The sequence below is a fragment of the Orycteropus afer genome, unplaced genomic scaffold (assembly GCF_000298275.1).
Source record: "Orycteropus afer afer isolate SDZICR_OR568_19922 unplaced genomic scaffold, OryAfe1.0 scaffold00008, whole genome shotgun sequence".
In the NCBI taxonomy this organism is placed as follows: Eukaryota; Metazoa; Chordata; class Mammalia; order Tubulidentata; family Orycteropodidae; genus Orycteropus; species Orycteropus afer.
In genome coordinates, this window is record NW_006921595.1 from 14,997,909 (window position 1) to 15,019,143 (window position 21,235).

Consider the following 21,235-nt stretch of genomic DNA (forward strand, 5'->3'; position numbering starts at 1 on the left):
ATACATAATTATATAAATTTACAAAAACTTGAAGATTATGAATTACAGTTCATATATTTAACTTTAAAAACACAGTTTCTATAATTAATTATCATATTCCCCATCTCCCTGTTGAAACCTTCATTAAAATAAGAAAACCTATATAATACTGAAGGAATACCTTACTGACATAAGAATTTCCAATTGGTTATCCTTACAGAACCATAGACCTACTCAGCACATATATCTCTTCTACTACTGAAATTTTAGTATGATACTTCCAAATTAGGGCAAGATAACAAACAGAGCTTACCTTCTGCTGAAGAAATGGAATCCACTTGTATTCTACCAGTTCCTGGCGATACTGTTTTGTAAAGGATCCAACATAAGATACAAATGCTGCTGTAAGGAGAACATCTCCACAGAGTGTCTTCTCTTGGGTTTCAAAGGATTCAATAGATTGACCCCAGCGGATCTTTTCTGACTGAAAGGTGAAATTACTCAGATGTAATTGCTGGGTGAGAGTCAACTCAACAAACGCTTAATCTAATTACCTTAGAGCACAGTTTAAGTCTATGTCTTTCTGCACAGTCTTCAGATGGACAGTGAGTAGCTAGTTGGTGTGACTATTATAATCTTTTATATGTTTGAAACCCATCATTATGAATGGAGCTCTCATACTCTCTGCACTGGAGTTTACTAAAATATGACATTGGTTCTTTAACATCTCCTCCTCATTGGATGCCCTAACTCTGTAATTAAGATTGAGGTCCTTCTTGAAAGGCTGACAGACACTCCCCATGTCCTTTTGGGAGTGAAGGACCAAGGGCTGAGAGTTATTATGATTTTTCATGTCAGCCTGGCTGTTCTCCATTCTTCCCACTTTTCAGCAATGGTGCTTTGCTGCCCTAGGCAAACTTTGTAAACATACTGGCTAGTTGCTGATTACAGAGAAAGGAAAATTACAAACAAGCATCATTTATGTTAATCAATTGAAACATAAAGCTTAACTAATCATCTACCCTAAATTCTATTAATTCAAAAGTGATGCTCTTAGCTCCTAAACTCAGGCTAGTATTCTAATATAATCACCACATCAGTAGAGGAAGCTATTATGTTCTACACAAAAAGACAGAAACCAGGAAAATTTCTCTATTTTTGAAGACAGTATGTTGATCCCTGTGTTCAAGTCTTCATATCTAACTGGATAGCCATTTATAATCTGATTTACAGGTGAAATATACAGAATCTTTAATGTTGAATTTGAATAAAACACAATAAATATTTATAGATTGAATGAACTGCAGGATAGTTCACTACACTTCATTGTATTTCAACACATGTTGAACAATTAATATAAATTTTCAGAACATGTACATTAATAGGACTTGGAACAAAACCTCAGCAGCTTGGTAACATAAGCAAAGGCGAACCCTAGGGAAATTTCCTTTTCCCATGAAAGACAGACAGACAGACTCCAGGAAACAAAAAATGGTACGTGAGGATAAGTTGAAATGCCAGTTCCTGCTAGGCCTTTTAATACCTACAATGCTAAGGCTATAAAATAAACAAATGAAAAATGGTTATCAAAGCTGTTTTAAGGTAGTCGCCTGGCTGTGCTTGATAAAGATCACTCCAAGAAAGCAATATAATTAAACACTAAGGAATTTCAGCTCTCTAGCCCTCTTTACAGAAGTCATTAGTTTCTTTCCTCATCCACAGACAATATACCCATTAATTTTCAAGCAGAATCCCTCATTTGCCTACTCTCCATCTTTGTTGTCTTTGGCTGCTGAACGATAAACAATAAAGTGCACCCACCTCATTCTCCAAAACAGCTTTGAAATTTGAAGATTTACTAAACATAGACTTATCGGCTCCTGAAATCGTCAATAATTCCACTATACCACTCATGCAACATAAATCACTACTGACACTGGCTAACAAGGGTTTAAGAGTTGGAACATGTCCTGTAATAAATTTCTAGACAGTTAAAAATCACTATAATTTTATTCTAATGCATTATAGATTGCCTGTAATGTCATCCTGGCCGGGGTGACCCATTTCTAATTTTGAACAGCTGTTCAGCTCAGGAGTTAGTTAATGATTAAATATAAATTGCCTGATTTATTAGCCTGAATGGCTGAGCTTCCAGGTCAATGCTATATAGACAAAATCATTAGTCTTGATGCTTTTCAGAAGTTAACCGTCTCCTGTTCTAGTCAGAAAAAATTTATCCTCAAAGGAAAAGTTCTGACATCTTCAATTAATCCTTTAAAATACATATACATTTTTCTTAGTTAACATTATACAACCCTTTTTTCTTCTCCCAGTCTAAATCATCATAACTACAGCCTATGGAAGATGTTGCTGTGTGTTAGAGACAGCCGGTGGAGTCGGTTTTTCCCTTGATAAAACTTTCAGACCTTTTATAACTTTTTCAGGAAAACAAATTAAATGGCACTTATTCTTTTCCTCAGGTATCTCCACTGAACAACTGCTTAAATCTTACCACTTTAAGTGGTAGTCTCAGCAGCCAGTAGCTGCCTGAGTGAAGAGATGCCTCTAGCTTCAGTGGGCCGGGAGCAAGAGGCAGAGCTGAAGCTCAAGGTCGAGGGGCTTTCACACAGCCCCTAGAGCCTGGCACTTTGAACTTGGACTTCTAGCCTCCTGAACTGTAAGAGAATAAACTGTTTGTTCAAACCATCCCATTTGTGGTATATTCTTGTCAGAGTGGCACTAGGTAAGCAGAACACTTCACATACACCTATAGCGTACATATCTCCATCTGTATCCACCTATATATATATATATATATATATATATATATATATATATATATATATTGGTTGTTACTACTGCTGTTGAAAATTGTATATAACATTTACTGTAATTGTCCTTTATTCTTGCATACCTCTCAGTGCCATTTACCTTGGTCAAGTTGTGCTGAATTCCCCCATAACAAATGTTGTCTTTTCCCATCACCAGAAATAACAGGTGTCTACTATAGACACCCAATGGGAGTCACTATGAGTTGGAATCAACTCAGTGACAGTGGGTTTGGGTTACTATCTAGTAGGTTATTATCCTTCCCTCCCTCTCTCATTCCTGGTAATGATCAAAGAATATTGCTGTGTGTGTACCTATCCTTCACTTCTTATGAAAGTAAGACCATACAGTATTTGCCCTTTTGTGACGGAATTATTTCACTCAGTATAATGTCCTCCAAATTCATTCACGTTATAAGATGTTTCACAGACTCAACATTACTCTTTATAGTTGCATAGTATGCCATTGTATAAGGAGCCTTGGTAGTGCAGTGATTAAACACTTGGCTGCTAACCAAAAGGTTTGTGGTTCAAACCCACTAGCTGTTCTGGAGGAGAAAGATGTAGCAGTATGCTCCTGTACAGATTTATAGCTTTTGAAACTTTGTTGGGCCATTCTAGTCTGTCCTATAAGGTCACCATGACTTAGAATTGACTTGACAGCAGTGGTTTTACTTTGGGTATTCCATTGTGTATGTACCACAATTTGTTTATTCATTCATCTGTTGATGGGCACTTGGACTATTTCCATCTTTTTGCTATTGTGACTATTGTTGCAATGAACATGGGTGTACATGTGTCTATTCATGTGTCTATTCATTGAGATTTCAGGATCATAAGGCATTTCTATTTCCAGTTCTTTGAGGAAGCATCATACCATTTTCCACAGTGTTTGTATCATTTTACAATCCCACCTGCAGTGCATAAGAGTTCCAATCTCCCTACAACCTCATCACCATTTGTTGTTTTCTGTTTGATCAGTGCCATTTTTACAGGGGTAAGATGGTATCTCATTGTAGTTTTGATTTGTATCTCTTTAATGGGTAATGATCGCAAGCATTACTTAATGTGTTTGTTAGCCACCTGAATGTCCTCTTTGGTGAAGTGTCTGTTTAAGTCCCTTGTCCATTTTTTGATTGAGTTGTCTTTTTGTTGAGTTTTCTATGTATTATAGAGATTAGACTCTTAACAGATACAGGCAGACCTTTGTTCACAAATAAGATCTGTTCCTAATTGTGTCTTAAATTAAGTGGAATTTGTAGGTAAGTTAGAACAGGTGCATATGGTTCTTACTTAGCCTTGTAAGAAAAGGCTCAAAGTTTTTTCAATGATTTAAAACCCACATGTGCAGCAAGTGAAGGTAATCATGATGAAGAATTTGTTGCAAGCAGGGGTTGGCTCAACCATTTCAAAGTGAGGGCAAATTTACTTAACATTATAGGGCAAATACAAACCTAAACCTACCAAACCTACTGCCATCAAGTCAATTCTTCCTCATAGCAACCCCCATTGGGTTTCCAAGACAGTAAAAGTTTATGAAAGTAGATTGCTCCATCTTGCTTTTGCACAGCAGCTGGTGAGTTTGAACCACCACCCTTCTGGTTAGCAGTCAAATGCGTTAGGTGCTGTGCCACCAGAGCTCCTTAGGTCAAATACAAGTTGTCCTAAATCAGATATTTGTAACTTGGAAACTTACTGTATGTTATTGCCTAACGTTTTTTCAGTCTGCAGGTTCTCTTTTTACTCCCTTGGTAGAGTCTTTTGATAAGCACAGATTTTAATTTTTAGGAGGTCCCAGTTATCTAATTTATCTTCTATTGTTTGTGTATTTTTAATTTGTTTGAATGTCTATTTATGCTGAAAAATAGGACCCCTAGAGTTTTGTCCTATATTCCCTTCCAGGAACTTTATAGTTTTAGCTTCAACATTTAAGTCTTTGGTCCATTTGACTTTGTTTTTGTGTATGGTATGAGGTATTGATCCTGTTTGTTTTTCTGCAAATGGATATCCAGTTTTGCTAACACCATTTGTTAAAGAGACTGTTTTTCCCCCATCAAATGGACTTTGACCCTTTGTCAAAGATCAGCTGCCCATACATAGATGGATTTACTTCTGGATTCTCAATTATATATATTCCATTAGTTTACGTGTCTGCTATTGAATCAATCCCAGGGTGTTTTGATTGCTGTGGCTGTATATTAAGTTTTGAGACTGGAAGTGTGAGACCTCTTTGTTCTTTTTTAGTATTTCTCTAGCTTTTTGTAGCTTCTTTCCTTTCCATATGAATTTGGAGATTAGTTTTTCCATTTCATTCAAGAATGTTGTTGGACTATGAGACCAGAAGAACTAGACGGTGACCGGCTACCACTGTCATCCACCTGGAAGGGGATCTATGTAGGAGATCCTTGATAGAGAGGGAGAACAATGTGGAACAAAACTCAAAATCATTTGGAGAAAAAAAGAAAAAGGTGGGGACCAGGTTTGCTGGTCCAATAGAGCCTGGTGGAACCACTGAGACTATGGTCCCTAGCTGCCCTTCAGGTCTGGAATTGAAGCCACACCTGTGGTTTCCAGCCAAACAAAAGACAGGCATATGAGTTGGACATTTACCTCAAGTTGATACACTCCTTGGAGAGAACAATCATGAGAGAAAGAAGGGCTGCTTATGCACAGGGAGACAGCTCAGGGGGCAGGAGTGTATGGAGGGATGGACACTGGGAAGAGGTAACTATGGGGAGGAAGAGGGAGGGGAGCTGTTGCATTGTGGTAAACTGTGGTCAATGACATGAGACAAAGTGTGTGTGAACTGCTGTATGGAAAGTGAATCTGCTCTGTAAATCTTCACCCAAATCCCCCCCCCCCAAAAAAAAAGACTAAAGGATGTTGTTGGGATTTGGTTTGGGATTGCACTCTGTCTATAGATCACTTTGGCTAATACTGACATTTGCACAATGTTAATTCTTCTAATCCATGAGCATGGAATGTTTTTCCATTTATGTAGGGCTCTCTTGGTTTCTTGCAGTAGTATTTTGTAGTTCTCCTTGTGTAAGTCTTTTATATCCTTGGTTAGGTATTTCATCCTTTGGAGGCTACTGCAAATGGTACTGTCTTCTTGTTTTCCTTTTTGGAATTCTACTTGTTAGTGTGGAGGAACCGACCTGATTTTTGTGTATTGATCTTGTACTTTGCCACTTTGCTGAACACTTCTATTAGATGCAGTAACTTTCTTGTGGAATCTCTGGGATTTTCTATGTATAGGATCATGCCATCTGCAAACAGGAATAGTTTTATTCTTTCCTTTTCCATTTGGATACTATTTCCCTTTCTTGCTCTATTACTCTGACTAGGACTTCTAGTACAATATTGAATAAGAATGATGATAATGAGCTTTCTTGTCTTGCTGCCATTCTCAAGGGGAATGCTTTCGTTCCATTATACATAGGGTCACTATGAGTCAGAACTGACTCGACAGCACCTAACAACAGCAACAATGCAAAAAAATGTTGCTTGGTCCTGTGCCATCCTCACAATTGTGGCCCTGTTTGAGCCCATTGCTGCAACCACCGTGATCCATCTTATATGCACCCTTAATTATGTTGAGGAATTTCCCTTCTATTCCTATTTTGCTGAGAACTTTTATCCAGAAAGGCTTTGGGATTTTATCAAATGTCTTTCTGCATCAGTTGAGCTGATCATGTGATTCTTTTTCTTGGTTTTATTTATGTGGTGCATTACATTGATTGACTTTGTAGTGTTGAACCACCCTTGAATCCTACCTGATCATAATGTATTTTTATTATTTTTTTTATATGCTGTTGAATTCTATTAGCTAGACAGGTAAGCCTTTAGACTGTACTTGGATTACTAGTTACTGGAAGTTCTTAGCAGAGCAGTGTCATAGACTTCTATTAGATCTAGTAAGAGCATTGAGGGGAATGGATTTTAGGAGGTTACAGTGGAGGCTAGGGCAATGGTTTAGGGGAGAGATGCTGGTGGTCTGGACCAGCATAGTGAGAAGTGGTAGGATTTGGTAAAGACTTAGAAGGCAGAGTCAATAGAATTTACTGATGGGTTGGACGTGAATTTTAAGAACTAGAAAAAAAAATTAAGGGTGATTCAAAGACTTTTGGCTAGAACAATGAAAAGAGAGACTTGCAATTATTGAGACAGACTAGAGTGGATTTTGCAGAAAATCAACTGAGTTTCAGAGGAATAGTAGGTTTAAACTTGTACATAAATAAGTTTAGATTTTTAAAACCTATTATATTTATAAGTGGCATAGTCCCTAAGGCATTTGACTGCTAACCAGAAGGCTGGCAGTTCAAACCCAACAGCCACTCCTCTGAAGGAAGATTGGGCAATCTACTTCCATAGTGATACTGCCTCAGGACCCACGGAGGGGTCGCTATGAGTCAGAGACAACTCGATGGCAGTACATGACAACAACAATATTTATAAGAAATTAGACTATTCCTCATCCCATCCCAACAAAACATTTCTCCTCTTTTTTTTTTTTTTTTCTAAGAGAACCTTGGTTTTGAATGGAGTGGTAATGTGTCTAGCCCCAGGAGATGGATTGTGATTGACTAAAAGACAATTATGATAATCCTGTTTTCCACTTTTCCCACCCCCTTGCAGCAAGGTATGATCAACCAGCTACAGTTGATTGCAACTCGTGGTAACCCCACGTACACAAAACAGAACTACTCCATAGTGTTTTCAAGGCTGTGACCTTTCAGAAGCAGATCACCAGGCCTGTCTTCCAAGAGCCCTCTGGGTGGGTTTGAAATTCAACCTTTCAGTTAGTAGTCCAGCATTTACCTGTTTGCACCACCCAGGGAATCCCTGAGGTCAATTTAGCTCTGGCTAAAGAAATTGAAGTAGGAATCTGCCAGAGAGGCTTCTAGAAGAACTACAGCTTTTCAAAGGAGAAATGCCCAGTGGACACATACTGTTCCCTTTCTTTCTTGCCTGAATCTGAAGCCACAGTATCCATCTGGTGACCATAAGGCAACATGCATGAGGGCAACTGCCCACATGCTAAATATGGAGAAACAGAAAGCTTCAAAGATACTGAGTATCTGGCCGCTAATCATCTGAATCAACCATGGTAATTATCTACCCCTGGAAATTTTGTAATATGTGAAAAACAAACTGCTATTTGTTTACACTACTTTAAATCAAGTTTTCTACTACCCGGAGGTAAATGAACTCCTAATAGTTTAGTTCCATATTCTTCAAAGAACAAACTCATTGCCGTCGAGTCTGTTCTGACTCATAGCAAACCCTCCTTGGGATTCTGAGGTCATGTCTCTATGGAAGTAGACTGCCCAGTCTTCCTTCTGAGAAGTGCTCTGGGGGCTTTGAACCACCAGCCTTCTGGTTAGCAGTCAAATGCTTTAGGCACTATGCCACCAGAGTGCCATACTCTAAGGGAGCATTTCCAAAAAAAAGGAGTTTTATTGAGATGTAATTCATATATCATGAAATTCACTTTCTAAAAGTATACAAGTCAGTGGCTTTTGGTATATCTACTGAGTTGTACAAACATTACCACTAATTTTAGAACATTTCCCTCACTCCAAAAAGAAACCTCGTGGTCATTTGTGGCCTTTCTCTATCTCCCTGCCCCCTGCCAACCTCTGGCAATTGCTAATTTACTTTCTGTCTCTACAGATTTTCTTTTTCTGAAATTTCATATACATCAAAAAAAACAAACTCACTGCCATGGAGTCAGATCCAACTCATAGTGACCCTTCCTTGGGTTTCCGAGGTGGTATCACTACAGAAGTAGATTGCCCAACCTTCCTTCCGAGGAGTGGCTTGTGGGTTTGAACCACCAGCCTTCTGGTTAGCAGTCAAATGCCTTAGGCACTACGCCACCAGATCTCCCTTTCATATACACAGAACCATAAAATACATATCTTCTTGTGTCTGTCTTCTTTCACTTTCAGCATGTTTTTTTCAAAGTGGTGTAACATGTATCAGTACTTCACTTCTTTCCATGGCTGAGCAATATTCCATTGTATGGATACACTACATTTTGATTATCCATCAATTAGGTAATAGACATTTGTGTTGTTTATACTTTTGGGCTAATGTAAATAAATAGTGTTGCTATGAACATTCATGTACAAGCTTTTTTGTAAATGGATGTTTTCCATTTTTCATATAGATAGATAGATACAGATATATACATAGGAGTAATACTGCTAGGTCAAATGGTAACTTCACGTTTAGCATTTTGAGGAAGTGATAAACTGTTTTTCAAAGTGGCTGTAGCACTTTACATTCCCATTTTTTTTTTTTTTTTTTTACATCCTTGATGACACCTGTATTTCTCTAACTTTTTAATTACAGCCATCTTAGTAGGTAAGACCACCATCTTAGTGAGTATGACTGTCAGTTTATTGTACTATGATGGTGCAAAAAGGCTGGAAGCTATGCCAAAGGCATTTCAAATACCAGCAGTGTCACCCATGGTTGAAAAGTTTCAGCAGAGCTTATAGATTAGACAGAGAAGAAAGACCTGGTGATTTACTTCTGAAAATAAAGCAGTGGAAACCCTATATATAACAACAGAATATTGTTTGATAAAAGCTGAAAGATGAGACCCCATACTCTGGGTTGGACGCAAACATACCAATGATTATGAAACTCGCAAAGGATTGGCAACATTTTGTTCTGTTATACCTAACGTCACCACTCACCATGTGTTGGAGCCATGTCGACGGCAAGTAACAACAGTGGGTATGAAGTATTGTCTCCTTGTGGTTTCAATTTGCATTTCTCTAATGACTAATAATGTTCGGCGTCTTTTCATGTGCTTATTAATCATTTATGTATCTTCTGTAGAAAAATATCTATTCAAATCTTTTGCCTATTTGTAAATTAGGTTATCATTTTTGGTTGATAGGAAGCAATGAAACATACATTTTGGTTTTTTCTTTTTTTTTTTTTTTGAGCTGCATCACAACTTAGTGAGGTAGATATTATCCACCTGCTCATTTAAAGACAAGAAAACTAAGATTTGAAGAGGTTTAGAAATTTTCCCAAAGTTGTTTAGTGTCACGTGATAGAGCAAAGATTCAAATCTGTGACTTACTAATTTCAAAGGCTACATGTTCTTCTAACTCTTATGCCCAAATAGAAGAAAATTAGTAAAAACTATTTTAAAAAAACTTTAGTGGATTAATTATTAGAATTAGCACGTCAATTATCTATAAACAGATGTCACAGAAAAAAAAGACATACACTTAAAGGTAATTATCTCCTGGTAAAATTCAATGATAAACATATATAAAATCAAGTAACAGCTCAATACCACAGGTATCCAGCAGCTTTACTGAGTTTTATATTGTATGTTAAGATGTTTGATTCTTGTTTTTAAATGATTTCACATGATAAAAAAGAGATGGAAAGGATGGAAGAAAAAAAAGTAGATAATCTACCCATATCTGGTATACAGCATCGTCTTAAAGTAGATACTGGATAATGAGTTTCTGGCAAAGTAAAGGCTTCACTCTATTTTAGTTAGAGACTGGCTGATGTTACACTGAGTTCATGGCTATATACTAAGAAATACATAGAATTCATCATTTCTTCCTCTTGATAAGCTAGAACCACACTATGAGTAATGATTAAATGTTTATTCCCCTTGGTTGTTGACCACATGCCTATTATTATTGGCAATTAATAATGATAATATCAAAGAAAAGCTAATCTTCCTTTGTTAAAGGTGATGGAAAATTTGTAGATGGACAGTGGTGATGTTGGAAAACATGAACATTATTAACGTCACTGAAATGTACATGTAAAAAATGTTGAAATGACAAAAGTTTTGTTACATATACATTTATGACCATTAAAAAAAAAGCTAATCTAAACATTTTAGTTAGAATTTTGGAAGAAAAAGTTCTCTTGCCTCAAGTTCCTTGACCAGTCTGTTAGCTAGTTCAATAGTTTTGTTGGTTTGGTTCACCTCTTCTTGACACCGGACTTTCTCAGCTATTGCTTTTTCAAATGATGCTGTGAGTTTGCTCAGATTTCGATCCAGATCCTGAATAAGAGCAGAAATTAACTTTTGAGCCACATTTACTTAAAATAACAATATTACAAGCATTAAAATATATTACTTTAAAGTAAATGAACAATCTCCCTTTCCTTCCTTTGACTTTTGCTCCTTTCCCCATATGTATTTTAGGGAAGAAGGAGAAGGCTACAGTGACAAAGCATGCATCAGCGTCACCTTAGAACATCTAACAATTCCACATAGGACCGTTTTCCTCCTCCCCTACTGGACAAGAGGGAGATAGCGAATGGGGAGGGTGGATGTGCACTTGGTGCACTGTCTTCTTCTAGTCTCTTCTCTCGTTCTCCACAACAACTCTCATGATAAGAGTGATTTTTCAGTTCTCCACCTACTGACTCTCTTCTCATTTCTCAGTTGGTTTATAACTCAAGCAATGAGGAAGGGTGTTAATTACTGAGGCTCTTTAAACCTCCGCATTCTGAGCCCAGCTTGGCCAATCATATTTTCTGTTCTGGGAATGTGGAATTGAAACTCAGACCTCTTTAGCATCAAAAGACCTGGGAGGATGTCTATGTTGGAGGGCTTCATTTAAAGGGGAGCCAACTTCCACTCGGAACACAGAAAAGCAGAGGAAACCAAGCTGGAGAAAGAGAAAAGTATGAAAGGGACATACAAAGAGATGCATGATGGGAAGTCACAGCCTACAGAGACACCACAAGAAGTTCATGGTAGTTTGTGGTTTCCTACATCTCCTTCTCCTAGAGGCCCCCTCACACGTTTTCCCTGGGGTTCCATGAATCATCCTTGCTTCCTTTTTGGCTTTTAGTATTTTGATGCCAAAAAGCAAGCCTTGAGTAAGATATCATATACTTGGAAGACTCCTCGCTATTACATTTTGCAAACTGCAAGTTTTAACAACTCTGAATATGATTTGTAATATTGTTTTTGTGAGCATTTGCAAAGTTCGAAGAAACTTTACTAAGCAAGCAAAGAATCTACCCTATTCATAAGGTAGAGACTCCTGATATTTCTGGGTCAGTTATTTCATCATTGGGAGCTCTGGTGTCATAGTGCCTAAGGCATTTGACTGCTAACCAGAAGGCTGATGGTTCAAACCCACCAGCCACTCCTCAGAAGGAAGGGCAATCTACTTCTGTAGTGATACTGCCTCGGAAACCCAAGGAGGGGTCACTAGGAGTCGGATACAACTCCACAGAAGTGCATTTGGTTTTTTTGGTTTTATTTCATCATTAATTTACAAAGCTAAAGCAATACCTACTAATATACATATATATCAAATTTAAGATTGACATGAATATTATCAAATTTATGAGAATCATGATATATTATGCACACTGGTTAAACATAATAAAATAATAATTAAAGGTCTATTTTTGGGTATGAAAAATACTTGTAACTTTATAAAACATAGAAGCATATGTAAGCTCTGCTAGTGATAGTGGGGTTTGTATTTAGGGCAATCTACTTCTGTAGTGATACTTCCTCGGAAACCCAAGGAGGGGTCGCTATGAGTCGGGGCCGACTTGATGGCACATAACACCACCACCACCACCACCAGCTAAGCAGTATCAAAACTGGGCTGTTTACTTAACTCTCCATGTCTTGGTTCTGTCATCTAAAAACTAGAAATAATAATACTGCCCAACTCACAGGGTCTCTGTGAGAATTAAATTTGATGTTATGCAAGTACAGTACAACCAAGCAGGTCTCAACATTTTTACTCTCAGAACCCCTTTACACTCTTAAAAATTATTAAGAACTTGAAAGGGTTTTGATTTATTCAGATTATATTCATCAGCATTTATGGTATTAGAAATTCAAACAGAAAGTTAAAAAAATTATTAGTTGATTTAAAAATAACAAATCCATTAAACATTAATATAAATAATATATTGTAATGAAAAGTAACATTATCAAAACAAACAAAAGGAGTCAAGTTGTCTTAGTATTTCTGCAAATCTTTTTGAAGTCTCATTTAACAAAAGAGATTCTTACACCTGCTTTTGCATTCAAGTTGCTGTGTTATCACATGTGAAATGTCTTATTATGATTATGAATAGCTTTGACCTAAAAAACTCCCTGAAAGAATCTCAGAAAACCTCCAGGGGTCTGTGGACCACACTTTGTGAATCTCTGGTATAAACAGTCAATAAATACTAGTGTCAATACTGAAGATAACTTCTTTAGAATTATTGGATTAAGTAACTGTAATGGTCTTAACACTAGATTTACTGTTGAGTCAGTTCTGACTCACAGCAACCCCTGTTCTCTAGGCTACTATCTAGCAGACTACCAGGTTTTTCTCCCACATGGCTGAACGGGTTCAAACTGTCAACACTTCAGTTAGCAATCAAGTGCTTAAATGTTAAGCTATGCCACCAGGACTCCATCAACATATATTAAAACTCACTACTGTCAAGTCAGATCCAAGTCAAAGCGACCCCTCCTTGTGTTTCCGAGGTGGTATCACTATGGAAGTAGATTGCCCAACCTTCCCTCTGAGGAGTGGCTGGTGGGTTTGAACTGCCAACCTTCTGGTTGGCAGTCAAATGCCTTAGGCACTGCGCCACCAGAGCTCCTCAACATATATTACTGATCATTAATGGCTAAAATTATTATCAAAGATATACAGTAACTCATAAGTCACTTTTTTATAAAAAAAAATAGCCAATTTTCATTTGTCTAGAAAATTTTGAAAATATTGAAAATTCTTTTTTTCTATCATGATTCTTGGGGAGAACAATTTGAAGGAAAGAGAGAAATATGGAATCTAATTATTATTGAACAAAATTTCTCAAGAATTAGGAAATCAGAAGGATACAACAGCTGCTTATACTGCTCTACTGTTTTCTTTTGCCTGATCCACTGCAGCACAGAAAGAATGACTGTTTTCACTTCGCAGGTGGGGAAGCTGTGGCGGAAATGAGTGATTCACTGCTGTCCTACTGTCCAGTATGTGACAATGTAACACTTAGAACCTGAACCTTCTGATTCCTGAACCAATTTAAGGGCATGCGTTTAGCAAAACAGACATTTGAAAAGCCACAATTGTTGAAGAGAGAGGAAACACTTCCAGGTTGTTCTGGTTAGATCACACATACTCTAGCGTATGCTTATCTGTACCAGCTTTGGGTTTAAAATTACTTCATTCTAGTGTCTCTCCCTCATACCAGCCATGAGGCTCTGGGCCAATGATTCAATTTCGGTGAGCTTCAGTTTTCTCACCTGTAAAATGGTTAGAAGTTCAAAGCCACACAGAGGCATCTGGGAAGAAAGGCCCAATGATCCACTTCCAAAAAGTCAACAAATGAAAATCCTGTGAGGCACAGTTCTGACACACATGGGATTGCCATGAGTCAAAATGGACTCGGCAACTGGTTTTTAAAATGGGACTGATGATAATAAAATCTACCTCATAGGGTTATCGTGGAATTACACAGGTGTTAATGCAGGTAAAGGAGCCCTGGTGGCACAGTGGCAGTGGTTAAAGTGCTCAGCAGCCAACCAAAAGGTCAACGGTTTGATCCACCAGGTGCTCCACAAAAGAAAGATATGGCAGTCTGCTTCTGTAAAGGTCACAGCCTTGGAAACCCTATGGGGCAGTTCTACTCTGTCCTATAGGGTTGGTATAGGTCAGAATTTTTGAATGCATGTAACACAGCACAGAGCATTCAGCAAGCACATAGTATAAAAGTTAGCTCCATGTACAAGTACCACTGCAACACATTTCAAATGGAATATAAATTCATGTTTGTCTGACCTTTTCACTTAGCTCAAATGTAATTGATGTAATGAGAAATGGCTGGGTAAATTTTGGCTTTTGGCACGTAACTCTTGTAGGCATTAGTGAAAATTTATGAGGAATAAGTAAGTACTAGCTAAATATGATGTCATCACTAACATCTGGGCAATGACAGTCTGCTGTTTTCTTTCATAGAAGTATTTAGCTGTTGACTTGAGCTTAAGGCAATTGACCCTGCTTTTTATCTGTTCAGAAGTTTGAAGAGAATGCTAACATGAGTCAAATAAATATAAAAATAAACTCATACTATGCTTGTAAATGTACTGGACAAAAATAGCTCAAAGCAAACATATAATCATCAAGATGTTTTCATTATAAAATAAATCAGAGGATTAAGTTTCCAAAACCTTCACAGGGGATTCTTAAGATTCTTATGTCTTTATCCTTGTTTCTGAACAATATTCTGTAAAGGAAGAGACCATTATTGCTCTTTTTCCTTTCTCGGCACTCATTTTCTCCTCTGTCCATTTTAATCTGATTTTACCTTCTAGTTCTTTCTTTTGTTCTCCTGTACCATTTTACTGAGACAGATCTGGAAAAGACCACTAATATATCTCTTTTTATTCTCTCAATTTACTAATCATCTTTTGTAAAAATAACAACAGCTTTAACAACTAACAATTATTGATCTTTTAGGAGGTGCCAGACACTATTCTAAATACTTTATATGTGTTAATATTTGATAAGTCTAGTAAGCCTTATGAGGGATTTCCCCATTTTATGGACAAGAAAACCAAAGCCAGAGAGGTAAAGTAAGTTACTTAAGGCTGCACAGTTGAGGAGTATAGAGCCAGAATGGAACATATGCTATCTGGCTTCAGAGCACATGCATGGTCAGATCTACTGTGATATCCAGCCTCTTTAATGATCCCTTTCAAGACACCATTCTCTCCTGTTCTTTTAAGTGTTAGCTATGATGATGATGATAAAGATGATGATGGCTATGATGATGATGAGGAGGAGGAGGAGAATGACAACATGCTAATGAGTCATTATTTTAGCAGGAAGTTGTTATTGATCAGATGGAACTTTTTGTACATCCAAATGACAGGATCAAATCTACATGATATACAAGCCAATTTGAAAGAGCAAGACATTGGCATCAGAGGAAACTGTCAATTTGAAAGGGCAAGAGATGGGCATCTGCAGAAACTGATGAGGAGGTTATTGCAGCCATCTAGAATGAGTCCCCAGTTTGAGGCAGAACAAGTGGGAACAGAGAGACTGAGATGGGACATCAATGCAGATTTCTAGACCTCGTAAATAGAGGGTCTGATACTGATTCTGAAATTGGGGGCTCTAGTATCTGAATTTTAAATAAGGATTCCAGGAGATTCCATTGCTGGTGGTCAGCAGATTGCATCTTGATGAATCACACAGGTCAAGAGACTGGCATCAGGGGAGACTGATGAGGAGGAGTCCTCATTTGGAGGCAGAAGAAGTGAGGGCACAGAGACTGAGATAGATACACAAAAGTCTATACAGTGATTCATCAAGGTGCAACACAGCTACCACTATGGGAGCTCTGGTGGTGTAGTGCCTAAGACATTTGACTGCTAACCAGAAGGCTGGAGGTTCAAACCCACCAGCCACTCCTCAGAAGGAAGATTGGGCAATCTACTTCCATAGTGATACTGCCTTGGAAACCCACGGAGGGGTCACTATGGGTCAGATCTGACTGAATGGCAGTGAGTTTTTTTTTTAAATAAAATATGCTCCTAGTTATTTTCTGAGAAAGAAACACCCTATGGGGTGGAAATACAATGAGCTAAATATATATAGAGCTAAGATATAAAATGATTTAGATCTATTCCCTTCATAAAGTTGGGAAGGGGGACTGGGTGTTGGAAGAATTCTCCACCAGTTTCTTGCATCCTTTCTGTGCATCTGGTGAAGAAGCATTTGACATCTTTTGTTCCCATTATCTTTCTGAAACATTTGCATATCAAATAGGCTTAGAAGACAGAGACAGTGTTTCCCTTTGGGAAAAAAGTAGATCAGTATCAGACTAATAAAGATAATGCCTCCCTCTGGGGCATAGGTAGAGAACTTTGGCTTGCAGTCCTCCTAACCTTGGGCTTCACAGGTGTGACACAAACCCAGTGTGTGTGCAATGTTCTCCTAGTCCACTTTGCACCCTCCCATGGGACTGGAGGACAGAGGGAACTGGTGTAATCATGACGCTTATGCTGCTTGCTTTGCCATGAGTAATAAAGGCTTTTGGTCTTCTGACCCACAAGTCTCAGTCTTCTGCATTTATAAAACTATGACAGCCTAACTTGTTAGCTTGCCAAGAGGGCAAAATTGTGGTCACTTCACCATTCTTGACATTGGGCTCAAGGGAGAACAGAGAGAACAGTAGGGACAGGTTGGCCCCTAAGTTTCTAGAAGTAAATGGAATGAGGAAGGAGGGACTCAGCCCAAAGACCCAAGCCCACCAAATACTCTAAACCAAAGCTTCTGAAACTTAGTATGCATCAGAAACACCTAGGGTGGCTTGATAAACCAGACTCCTGACCTTCACCCTCTGAGTTTCTGATTTAGTGGGTGTGGCAGGTAAGGTTGTGCCAACTTGGCTGGGCTTGGTTTTGAGTGCCTGGGCAGCTAGATGGGAGCTCTGGTGGTGTAGTGCCTAAGGCATTTGACTGTGAACCAGAAGGCTGGCAGTTCAAACCCATCAGCCACTCCTCAGAAGGAAGACTGGGCAATCTACTTCCATAGAGATACTGCCTCAGAAACCCAAGGCGGGGTCGCTGTGAGTCGCATTCAACTTGACGGCAGTGAGTTTTGTTTCTTTTCAGGCAGCTGGATGTAGTTATTCCCCATGATAAGACTGGTAATCAGCTCCATGGTGTAATCTACTGGAGCAGCTGCCTTAGCGATGTGGTCTGCTTCCAGTATGTAAGAAGTACCTTTGAGAAAGGTCTCTGTAGCTTTTTGGCGTGCGTGGACCCTGCAGGTAGCTGAGTCTTCATTCAACAGCCTGCCATGTTTCCTGCCAATCTTGAGACTGTCTCTGGACTTGAACCAGTGGCCTTCCATGCTGTTTGGTAATCTTGGGACTGTGCCATTTTATTTGTCAACCTTGGGCTTGTTATCCTCAGAAGCCAGCAGCTGCCTGCGTTAAGAGAAGCCTCCAGCTTCAGTAGGCCAGGAACAAGAGGTAGAGCTAAAGGCTAAGGTTGAGAGGCTTTCACCCAGATCCTAGAGCTCGCACTTTGAACTCAGACTTCTAGCCTCCTTAACTATAAGAGAATAAATCCCTGTTAAAGCCACCCATTTGTGGTGTTTTCTGTTAGAGCAGCACTAGAGAACCTAAACAGGAGGTTTGTGTGGGCTTTGGAATTTTATTTCTAACAACTTCCTAGGTGACACTGATGCTGTGCTGTGTGAATCACACTGCCTTCAAGAGACTGAATTTTATTTATAGTCATCTTTAGACTCTGTATGTTTGAGATATGATGGCTTTCCTTCCACCCTTTTCTCTAATTTTTTTTTTTTTTTAAACTCAGCCTTCAGTATCAGTCAGTCCCTTAGTCTCACACTGAAAAGAAAGCAACAATGACAACAAAAATACAAAGAAAAATATAAAGGAAACACACTCATTCTTTTAGTCTGAGACAGGAAATAAATACTCAAATGAGTAAGTGCATAGAGACTAACACATTGATATAAATGGTAATGATATCAGCCACATCCCTGCTTTGCTAAACTCTAGGCAACAGGGACTTTATGAGTTAGAATTGAGTCAGTAGCACACACCACCACCAGGAGGCTTAAGGACGTGTTGGAAGAGGGAAAGCTCAAAGTGGGGTGAGGGAGAGGTTGGAAGAAAAGAGTTAAGACTAGCAAAATTTAAAATTTCACTTGGGTTCACTCAGACTTTTATCTATCTATGCACCAACTGACAGAAACTCTGCAATTGTACCTTGTCCTTGGCATGATCAGCCAGGTGACCTTCATAGAGAATTAAGTCTCAGTGGACACTGTACCAGAGCTTTAATACCTACTCTCTGGAAATCCATTTTTGGTAAGGTTATTGAGAGAACCTGTTCTTCAAAAATCCATTTTGATTATTATTCTGTCTTCTTTTTTCTCTGTGTTTGTTAAGCTTAGTTCTGAAGCTCAATGATATTTAAACCTCTGCTTATGTTGTAAGTCTTTGAAAACAATTGGCATGAACTATTCTTTTCAGCTAGTCATGGGCTGTGTCCTGAGGATTACTAGTTTGATGACCAGAGCAAGCCTTCATTTTAACACCAGGCAGTATTGTCTTTAGCACCCTCATCCCTTTCCCTATGAACATCAAACTGCTTCTAATATTTACATGAATGTTAACATGATGCCACAAACAATATATGACAATATTGATTTAAAGTCTTCAGTTGGGTTGACTGTGAGCATTTTTAACCAATAAATGAAGATAATTTTTATAAAATTAATGTTTAACCTGGTCTTATCTGCTACTGCTACTCAATCAGCTGTTATAAGCTGTTGACATTTTTTATTTTTTTCTCAATAGTGATGAGGTATTTATTGAACAGTGTGCTTGGTGTTAGAATAGGAGTCTGTACTGGAGGCATGGGGTGGGGTCGCAGCAGTCAGGAAAGTCTATAGAGGCAGCAGTCATGAAAGACAGAAAGAACGAACTATTGCAAGAGGGGAGAAATTGCTCATGTCTTATGCAGAATGTCATTGGGGTTATTAACTATTTTACTAAAATAATTATCATAAAAAGATGCCCTTCGATTATTATATAGTAAAGTGAGAGCAACATAATCCCTTCCTGGTATATGTAGGAAATCAGCCATGGGCTCTGCTCTGGAAATCTGGCTTGTCTTCTCTTAAGAACCTATCCACAAATCTTTCTAACAGAAAGACCCCCTCCCCACTTTCTTGTTTGGTAAATTAACAAATAGTGGTCCCAGACATAAACTGGTTTAGCTCAGGCCCAATTCTATATGATGCCCACCTTGGCTTCTTGGCCACTCTGAGCACTAGATTCCAGTAGGTTCAGTTTACCTGCTCACGGATCTACAGCAGGGTTTGCTCTAAGACACTAACATTTTCCCTGAGGACTATCCTGAGCCTTTATGGCTCCTTGTTCACACTTCCCCTTGGCACTCTCTCTACACACATGACCTCAATGCCAATAATTCCCAAACCCATGTACCCATGCCAGGCTTTTTTGACTGCTGAAAAGTTAGATTTTCTGTAGGAAGGGAGTGAGAACTCACATTTCTGCACCACCTACCTTGTGAGGCACACTGAATTACTAATTGTAGCTCGGTGCATCAGGATTCAGAGGTAGGAGGTCATAGAACTCAGATGTGGCCCTAAGAGGAGAGTAGCTCTTGGGAACTTTTTCAGTGATGTAATTGGTACTCACCACAAGCTTTTTCCTGATGGCCTCTAGTTTTTCAGTAGCTGCAGCGAGTTCTAAGTTAGTTTGGGCTAATACCTGGCGTTTTGGCTCCACATCACAGTAGACCTGAAAATCCACATGGGGTTTAATTTGTTATGTAATAATCATGAAAAAGGAGCAGTAATCATTCAATCATACATTTTCTTGAAGCTGTACAATTAAAATCTGTAACTCAGCGATATGGTGTTTCTTAGTTATGATATTACCTAAAGGCAGAGCAAAAATCTACAGAACTTTCTGAATTTTCTCTGGTCATCAATGATTTACATACCTGTTCTGGACCTTAGAGTTACCAGTTCTTGCATAAAATGCCATATAGATCAAAACCATTAAGATACCAAAATTAATTTGTCATGAAATGTGGAGCTAATCCTGATAGTGCTGGCAACTGCAGTGTGTAGGGAAGACAGCTAAAGCAGGGACGAAGTCCAGCCTTTAAGGCAGAGAATAAGAAAGTGGGGAGAAATTCTCTGAAGACAGCAAGGAAAGTATTAACCACACTTTAATTTTCTTCTTCTAAGTCCTTGGGTACCTTTAGCATGTATTCCTTCAGTTGTGATTAAAGAATTTAGGTGGATTAGTTTTTCTTCTGGTAGGCTGAGAGAAGGAAATTAGATTAAATTTGCTATTCTATGGCAGAACAATATAGAACACAGCCATGTTGTCTATGGTCTATGCTTATCTTTTCACCTATGGCAGTACAGAGAGAACAGGCATTTTATTTTGGAGAGAGGCCCTATATCTACTGCAACCTGTCTAAATTCGTACTTTTTCTCTCTTCCACTGAACAGAGAGGGTGATCAACGGAATCCTATTCCTGTGGCCCTGCAGCATAAAGGTTTCATAAAAATCTTTTTTTGTTATTTTTTTGGGGGGCATGGCACTGAATATAATTGGCTTTTCCTCAATAATTCTTTATCTATACAACACATAAAGGAGGAATCCCCATGACACAAGCAGTTTGTGATTGACTGTTAATTCAAAAGTTGGCAGTTCAAACCCACACAGGGGCTCTGTAAAAGAAAGGTCTGACAATCTGCTTCTGTAAAGATTAGATCCAAGAAAAGTTCCCTGTAACACATAGGATGGCCATGAGTCAGAGGCAGACTGGAGAGCAATTAATAACAACATGTAGCATGCAATGATCC

The 21,235-nt window shown here is 38.5% G+C and overlaps 1 protein-coding gene across 1 annotated transcript in view; it reads right to left on the minus strand.

Annotated features, from left to right (window-relative positions):
* The window catches only part of DNAH11 (dynein axonemal heavy chain 11), a 455,361-nt gene that overhangs the window by 112,102 nt on the left and 322,024 nt on the right, over positions 1-21,235 (minus strand). The window contains 3 exon segments of the mRNA XM_007946592.1: positions 293-463; positions 10,732-10,866; positions 20,052-20,153. Of these exon segments, the coding sequence (XP_007944783.1) occupies positions 293-463; positions 10,732-10,866; positions 20,052-20,153 (408 nt within the window).